Here is a 9,193-nt window from a genome sequence, read left to right on the forward strand (position 1 = left end):
TAACATAAACATCAATCCACATCAGATGTGGAAATGTTTAAGGCAAAAGTTAGACTATTTTGAAACATAATCAAGAATCAAGAGTCTTTATTGTTATGAGGTAACAATAATGACATTTTTCTGTTGGAGATGAACCCATAATGTACAGACACACATTTCAGAATTTAGAGAAAAATGAAGACTGACCATTCTTAGAGAAGACCCTTAGAAATGTAAAAACAAGAAAAAAATATGCAAAAGAAAATACTTCTATTTGTTTTAGCTGCATTTTCATTATGTAAAAGAAAACAGTCTCACATTTAAAAGATAAGCAACTTAAGAACATCAACTGGACAGCTGTGTTTCCACCACCACACTATAGAGTCATAACTTGCTATTTGATGAAAGAAACAAGAGGTTGAAATGACTTTTCACCCTTTATTACAAAAAAAAAATGAACACACAACAAACTTAAATACAATTAGTGTCAAACAGATTAGGTATGAAAAAAAAATAAATAGTGCAATATTACATTATACAAAAAATATTTTTAAGAAATATTTCATTCAAGATGTAACTTTAGTTAGGTATTTCAACATCTCAAATCTCAGGCTGTGTCCTCTTGAGTCTGAATCTGACCTGCAGATCGCCATCTGGTTGCAGCATCCCGAACCCAAAGCGACTTTGATTAAATGGAGGAACTTTGGTGTCTGGGTTGCACAGCTCCAGATCAAAATGGGTCAAAAGCAGGAACACGAATCTGTAGGGCAAGTATTAAATATCTTAACACTTCAAACTTGGTGAACATTTGGAAAAAACAAAATGCAATGTAATGAAAATATACTTTCATGCATTGATTATACAGTTTGACCTTTATAGAAATGGTCTTACAGCTTTCAGATCACTATTGAGTATAAGCAATTACAAATATGCTAAAATGAAATAATGATTAAAATTATAATGAGGAAAATTACTTATATGTTTAATGGTTTGGTGTTTGCATGAAATGCTGTGATCATATGTGCATTTTTTCCCCCGAAACAATAAGATGAAAGAAGAATGGCATTAAAAGGCTTTGTATCTGTAAACTTACTGTTTAATGGTTGTAACAGCAAACTTTCTCCCAACGCAGATGCTCTTCCCTGCGCCCCAGGGTAAGATGTAGTCCTTCAGCTGTTTTCCATCCTTGAAAAATTCTTTCTTCACCGTTTTATCTTTATTTAGGAAGCGATCATGCTTGAACATCTGTGAGAGAAATGAGAATGAAACAGATGTGCATAAATTATGTGATGCAAAAGGTCCTATTATGCATTTCCTCCACTACACCATCTGTTAAAAATAATCTACACTTATGATTAACCAATAAAGACAAGCAGAATTAACAAAGATAAATCATCTTATTTACTGCTTTTCCGATGTCATACTGTGCTTCGCAAAAATATGATATCTTTCGTAATTTGTTACATTAAAGCTAATAACCTGTTGTTTATTAGGACTTTATAAGATGGATCAGGACATAATAGTTCTGTAACATAGAAAGAGAATGATACACAGTTTTCATGCATGTGTCTTCAAGCCACCTTGGTTGGCACATTGTGGAGCGGCTATCTGCTCCAACTGAAGCGGAGATTCTTTCTTGGTATGTTTATGCCAGGTGTGTACATTTAGAGACTTAACATTTTGCACAGTAGAAATATCAAAAAGTCCGACTGGATGGAAATCGTCTTTAAGCATTTATCATCAGTTCTTTTCACAGATTTAATGTTGAATTTAGTTTAGTATTTCACAAGTTAAAAAGAACTGAATTTCCCTTTGAAATTGGTAAAGGATTATTAAACTAAATTGAATTGAAAATGTTTAACCTACACCATAGTATTGTTGCTCTGGCTAAATGTTTAAAGTCAGTGTCCTACTGGATATAAATCTCCACCGAAGTTTCAAGTCTTCTACATTGTCAAATTGGTTTTCTTCAGGATTGCCTTCAATTTATCTCCATCCGAATCCAGTGTCTGTGTCCCTTCCAGAGGCAAGCTTCACCCACACCAAAATATGTCCACCACCATGTTCCACCATGACAAAAGGTTGTTTAGGGTGTTTTTTCTCCACATATATCATTTTGCATGTTGGCTCAAAGTAACATTTGGATCTGATCTGACCAGAATCTCCTACATGGCTTATAGAACATAGCAAATTTGATCTATTGTCTTTTAAAAGCTTGCTACTTGCCAGACTTTGAGCATACCTGTACTAGAGGTTTGCACAACTAGTAGCTGTCCTTTCAACAGATTTTTTTCACACCTGAAATGTAAACCTCTGCAGCTCCCTCAGAGCTTAGAACCAAATGAACCTCTGTATCCGCATGTTAAGTACCTCTGGCTCTTCGTAAATCTCTGGGTCCATTTGAGGGCTGAGAAAAGGAAACAGTAACACTCTATCCCCACGTCTCAGGCGGTACTCCTTTCCATTGGCCATTCGAAGGATCTTGTCTTGAACAACTTCTCTTCGGATCGATACTGAAGTGGTGAGCCGTAAGGTCTCATTCAAAATGCTATCTACAGAGTGGAAAAGACACAGAAGGGGATGATGTCAGAGGGTTGTCACCACTGGTTAAATCAGCAAGTGCCTTTAGGCAGTGTCTAGAAAGGCACAAACATTTACAACAATAAAATAACATGAAATTGAGGTTATTCTGATTTAATTGGTCAAACATTGCATGCTTTTTCAAAAAAGTCAAAGAACAATTTTGTCCACCCTGGGTAGATGGTTACCACCAAGAGTGGCAGAGCACATTTAAACTATAAGAGGCAGTTAGACCATAGTCGTGTACCAAATACAGGTGTGCTCGCTCCTTCCACCCAGTTCAAGTGGTGTCGCTGGAGGGAAGTATCCTGGAGAGAAAGAAGGTCTCTGATCTCTGACTTAACAGCCTCCATAGCCTCAGGGTGAGTAAGCAGGAAGCTGAGGAGCCAGAAGGCAGCAGGTCCAGCATTGCACTAAAAGAAATAAACACAGAACACAGACTTTGCATTCAATATCTAGTCCATAAATCTGCTCAGGAGATTAAATCAAAAATATTATTTTCTGTTTGAAAAAATGCAGCAATAAAATATTACAAACGTTTTCTTCAGTTTTGCTGTTTAGATATGAATGGTGTAAGAATGAGTCTGAAATTTGTAGAAACTGTTCTCAGATCCACAGAGTCAGGAAAGCAAGGCTGTCAGACAGTAATTGCTAAGGGTTAAGGGAACTGTTCTTTTTACCTCTGCACATCTAAGGTCAGCTCTCTTCTGACAACAGTGTCACTGCCCCCGAAGTGACAAGAGTTACAACAGATTGTTGTTCTGTCCTGAGAATAACTTTGAATAAAAAAGTGCCTAAAGTCTTAGTTAATGACACTGTATGTGTTTGGGTATTAACAAAAGAGCAGATGGTCTTGTTCAGGAATGCTTAACAACATTGTAAGGTTAAGCTAATTTTATTTAGCCAAAGAAGCTATTGTCCAGTCTAGAGCCCAGTCTAGAATAGGCTTTGGCAGGTTATTTATGTAAGTATTAAACACACTATGAAGACTGTATGTTCTCCACAAAACAATGCTCTAATTTACGTAAACTCTTTATTTGTGTTCCTGTACAAAGAGAAGAACAAGAAACTTACTACTACTACACCACCACTATTTCTACTGGGTTGTTATAATTTTTTTTGTTTCTTAACAGTTTTAAAGAAGATATGAGTACCATAGTGCTCTACAAATGAATACACCATAGTGGAAATTCGAACTTCTGAAGTTCACTTTTGACCTCATCCAGGACAGTGATAAATGTTCATACAGAGGCTGTATCAGCTTGTCAGACATATTTGCACCTATTTGGCCTAGCTTATCTTTTGTAAGAAGTACATATACACATATTTACTATACAAAAGGTTAGCAGTATTGACAGAATGTTTGCCTTTCTGTTTCAAATAACAACAATTAGAACATGTCAGGGATGTGCAGTGGCTATTGCTGCTGCTTTGCAGCAAAAAGGTCATGGGTTCAGTTTGCTGCCTTGGGTCTTTCTGCATGGAGTTTGCATGTTCTCCCAGGGAATTGGTGGGTTCACTCTGGGTACTCCATTTTTTATCCACAGTCCAAAAACATGACTGTTAGGTTAATTCTCATATGATTGGTTCAGGAACCAGAAAGTAAACACTGTCTACACACTGTACCAAATAAGTTCCTTACTGTACCTCTACGTCTAAAAGGAGGGAAAAAAATTGACATTTCTGATGGAGAGGATCAATTGTTTATGGGAAATCTTACTTCCATTCTGGGTGACATGTGATAATTATTTTGGTTAATTTTACAATACATCTCTTGATGCACCCAAAGCAGCAGCATATTTTATTTATGCCTTGTCCTGTTCTCTATTTTCCTACCAATATGTTGAGTGAGTTAACTAAAACTTGCCCCAACTTTAAATTTAAAGCTGGAAGAACTTGTATAAAGGATTAAACCATTCTGTGAAAATAAAAATTATTACTTGTATATTTGGTTATGTAGAGTAGGTATCAGTTCCTAAAATTAAGTATAGGTTTAAAAAAATCGTTCCAACCTACAAGAAATGCAGGACTCATCAATGGTGGTGGACAGAGTGAAATGGAAGCAGTACACCTTGCTTAGGAAAATCCAGAGGTAGGCCTCAAACACATATAAAAGCTACAATCCCTGTGGAAACTCTCACCAGCCAAAAATCTAATCCCTCTGTTCTCTGCAGTGCTACTTTATTGTAGGACAGATAATGTCCACTCGCATACTGGTACCTACAGGATATTGCAAAAATATCTGGAAGTTTCTAAATCTCCTTAGAAAAGCTGAGTCTCTTTTGCAGTGAGAATGACAGGTTAACAAAGAAGAATAAATTCTATGGATAAAATGTTGCACTAAAAAAGCAAACAATAAACAGCTCAATTTCTCCCCCACCTGGCAGCTCTGAGGGATAACACCACTTGGCATAACACCACTTGGCATTGACTTGTCTGGGCTGGTGAACAGCTATTTAGAAATCCAACTCGTATTAGTACCTCACACACTATGTTTCTAGGTAACTGATATGTAAACAGTGCTTTAACATCTCTTTAATGGCAGAGTCATTATTCACTTTAAATACTCTTGACAAAAGAGAAAATATGTAAGTAAGATACTGTGATTTTTTTTTTATTGCATTTAAAGGGCATTGGGGCCTTATAAAAGAGTTATATGCGACTACAAAGAGCTGCACTATAACCTGAAGAAAGGTCATGACTGATAGCTTTGCTTAAGGGCATAAGCCCCTGAAACTATGTGACATACCTTAAAAAGGAAGCAACTTCAGCACTGACTAACACATTTCTCATACCAGCTGATGTTTACACAATTAATTACTGGATACCTGTACCAGATATTTTGACATGGAAAGTCACCCATGTGATCGAAACTTTAAAGAAAAACAAAGGAAGTCCTCTCTAATCAACAGGTTGAGGCAGGCCCCCCTGAGTAATTTGATGGCAAGGAATCCAACTGCTCTTATTTTTTCACTGTTGACAGGCCAAGTGAGTGTTTCAGTGAAAAGGTATCACTGTTAAGTCAAATACGGGTGTGTTTGTCAGTGTGTTTATGATTTTGTAAATATGCATTACATCAAGGAAAATACAAAAAGCTCCCACCTGTGTGGTCCACAGCTGCAGTAGGTGAGCTTTTTTCTGCATGTCCACATCTATGCCTTGCTGTTGCAGGAACTGAACATAGCTCTGCTGCCAGGAATTAGCCTCCGATTCCCCATTCAGACATTTTGGGGACAGCAGTTCCAACAGCCGCTCCTGGGATGTGGCAACCATCTTCTTTTCCTCTGATATAAAATATGGATGGAAACATAGATCAGTGAACAAGGTTACCAACATTAACTGACAAATTGCTGCTGATGAACAGCAAAATGGTAAATTGAGAATAAAACAAAACATTGCAGTTATTGTATTTTATTTAAATTTAAGTGACAATAACAGATGATAGTGAAATAGAAGGATTATAGTTCATTGTTTTATTGCAGTTTTTTTTTTGGGTTGTTTTTTTGTCATTATTTGAAGTGCACTATTGCAAGTCAATAATTGTCAGAGTCACAATTTGCTGCAGTTACAGTTGCACAGGGTACTGCTGGTAAATATATAGCGAATTTACTGTCATCATACTATTAGTGTGAGTAATGATAAGATAACAATGGACTTTTTAAAAATACACAAAATAATAATTTGGTGTACATATTCAAAGATGCAAGAGTAAAGAACAGGAACATATGGATTTCAAATGTTATATGCTCTCTCTATTGGGATGATAATTTAAAATTAAATTAGAAGTATTTCTAAATATTTTACATCCATTTTGGCTAAAAATCTATCACTGAATTATGTCAGAGCCTTAAAAAAACAACTGCTGCTAACTTAACCATTATTGAACATTCTAATCAAAGTTAATAAGATAAAGCAGTTACATTTAGTAGTACAACTAAAATGCCATGATCACTAATACAATTGTTGCTAATTATATTTCCAATTGTAAACACGGCCTTTCCAATGCTCTCATAAAAGTAAAGCCAGCAACGTTCAACCAGCAAAGATAACATTCCAAACATTGTACTGTACATTTCTGAGGTTTAAAAAAATTCTTAGTCAGAAAGCATTGTTTATTTTCTTTCATTCATTTCCTGATTATAAGAAAGAGTTCACAGTTTTCATGCCAGTGGATTATCCAGTCTTTCAGGTGGAATTTCTCTGTACTACATCCTTATACCTGAATCAGAAAACAGTCCCCAAGGTGACAATGATTACTAATTGTGAAAGAAGTATAGAGGAGAAACAAAGCAGAGAAAAAAACATGGATGAATCATGATATAGTAATCATGATCATTGCATAATTCTCTTTCAATGTACAACATTGTTCAACATATTTTTTTAAGAGTTTTACAAATGCCTAGTTTTGTCTTGAGGTTTTTGCACCTTCTTCATAAAATACCTCACATCATTCAATTTAAATCTGGAATTTGTGTCTCTTACTAGCATAGAACTTTGATCAAAACTATTCCTGACTTTATGTGAGGAGTTGTCATCTCAAAGGGAGATGAGCCTTAAGTATCATGCCACATCCAAAAGGGTTTATTCCAGGACTCAAGGTGATTTAGCTCCATTTTTTTTTATTAATCCTTTATAGGACTCTCAGTGAAATACTTTGAAAATCAATATTTCAGACTAAGAGTGTTTTTGGAAGGCAGGAGAAGACCTTATTACTTTTGTAACATTTAATGTATCTTTTGATGTAATAACAAGAAACAATCACTTGCCCTGTAATGTAAAAAAAAACAAAAACAAAGGGGTTCTAAGACATTCATAAAAGTAATTCACAGAGTGAAAGAAATATACATTTTTTGCTACAACATAAAGTTAGAAATGTAATGCTAATACAGGCACTTCAATTTTTCACGGTTTAACTTAGCTTATTAACTATTTTTTAGGCATATCTGAGTAGAAATGGCTGTAATATAAATGCATGGTGGTCTTGAAGATTTTTATTTTGTAAAATTGAACCATCTCTTTCTATCTGCTTCAATTCAATTAACTTATCTGTTAAGTTTTACACAGAAAGTCCCAATAAACTGTATTTAAAATTTGCAATTATATTGTAAAAACTGCTGAGGACTATGTTAGCATGTCTTTAAAACTAAAATCCTAATAATTCTACTGTAATAACAGAGAGTTTAGAAAAAACTGAGGGAAAGTGAGCAGTGCACTTTCAGTTTCAATGTTTCAGACATCTTACCTTGCTTCAGTGAACTGCGAGCCAGTTTAGGAAGCAGATTGTCAAACTTGCGGAATTCCTCATAGATGGCAGCAACATCATCCTTCATCTCAAACAATGTGAGATATCCAGCTCTGTAAGAAAACAGTCAGGTTTAAACACACATTTTCCGTCCATTGCTTTGCTGTAGTTCAATGGGGTCATTGTGCATGTCTTCTCATGTTCTATGTTACCTAAAAAGAAAACTGTAACAGAGCTCAAACAATCCTTCCTCTCTCCACTCTGACGGGCTGCAGGATTCAAAACTTTTCAGCATCACATTGGTAAGATGAATATTCATGGAAGTTTTCAGTCTATCAAGATTTAGACCTTGGAAATGTCTGAAAAGAAAATCATCTGAGAATTAAATCTTTCTTAAACTAGTTATAAATGTTTTTTTAATTATTATTAATATGAAGATTTAAGGCATTACGGTTCCATCCATTTCCTTTCAGATGTGGGGTAGTTTCCTGGAAGCTGCAGATTGAAGATCTGTTTTAAGAGCTGCCCTCTGATGTGGGTGGAGTCAAAGCTATTGGTGTTGTCATTCAGCACATCATCAAAGGAGTGTGGGTCCAACAGAACTGTTACATATAAACCAGCAACACGAACCTACAAGAGTATATTTGTGTTTAAGTGCTTTTGTTTTTATTGCATGTTATTTTTTTGCCTTATTGTAGTGGTAATTCAGTATTTGCAGAAACATACTGTAAAGATGTCCCCATGTTTGTCTTTCATTCTTGCAAGAAACTTTGTAACATCATTTCTCATCTCTAGAGCGTGACCCAGCCATGGGATGAAGCCAAGATCAAGAGGAGGCTCATTCTTCTTTCTGTCAGGAACAAGGAAACTCATTCAAATTTGTGCACTGAGGTTTGCATATCTACGTTTTCACACATTCATAAATCTCACCAAACAGGTTTCATGTTTTCATAAAATCATCTAAAAGTGTCTGTGTTTGTTTTATTGAATTAATGAATAGGGTGTTGAGTTTAAGTAACTTTAGCCATAGCAAAACTGTATGCTTAAAATATGTATATTTTTTCATATATAAAGCTACATGCAGATATGCTTTAAAATGTAATATCAGATTTAAACCATTTAATCAAATTTTAACAAAAAAAGCTTATAGAACATATTTTAAAAAAATGTATAACAATTTCAGATTAAAACTGATATCAATTCAACTTTTAGAAAATATAAATAAGATATAGATAAATCAAAAAATAGAGTTTTACCTTGTACGAAAGGTGAAAAGAAGTAGTAGTATAAGCAGTCCGTTTAAAAGTAAAAAAGCCGTTCCCAACATGTTTGTCTATGATCTGACACTTGAGCAGCCCTGTAGATTATAACTGCTGTCAGCCTGCTTATAAC

The 9,193-nt window shown here is 35.2% G+C and overlaps 1 protein-coding gene across 1 annotated transcript; it reads right to left on the reverse strand.

The window, feature by feature from the left end:
- On the reverse strand, positions 1-9,193 carry ptgis (prostaglandin I2 (prostacyclin) synthase). The gene is made up of 10 exons (XM_015392618.1): positions 9,058-9,193; positions 8,528-8,651; positions 8,253-8,431; positions 8,014-8,160; positions 7,802-7,914; positions 5,662-5,843; positions 2,807-2,972; positions 2,350-2,531; positions 1,073-1,224; positions 1-739 (listed from the first exon to the last, which is right to left on the reverse strand). The coding sequence occupies exons 1-10, from the start codon at positions 9,126-9,128 to the stop codon at positions 580-582; spliced, it is 1,476 nt and encodes a 491-aa protein (XP_015248104.1). The 5' UTR covers positions 9,129-9,193; the 3' UTR covers positions 1-579.

Source organism: Cyprinodon variegatus, unplaced genomic scaffold (assembly GCF_000732505.1).
Source record: "Cyprinodon variegatus isolate N-32 unplaced genomic scaffold, C_variegatus-1.0 Scaffold599, whole genome shotgun sequence".
In the NCBI taxonomy this organism is placed as follows: Eukaryota; Metazoa; Chordata; class Actinopteri; order Cyprinodontiformes; family Cyprinodontidae; genus Cyprinodon; species Cyprinodon variegatus.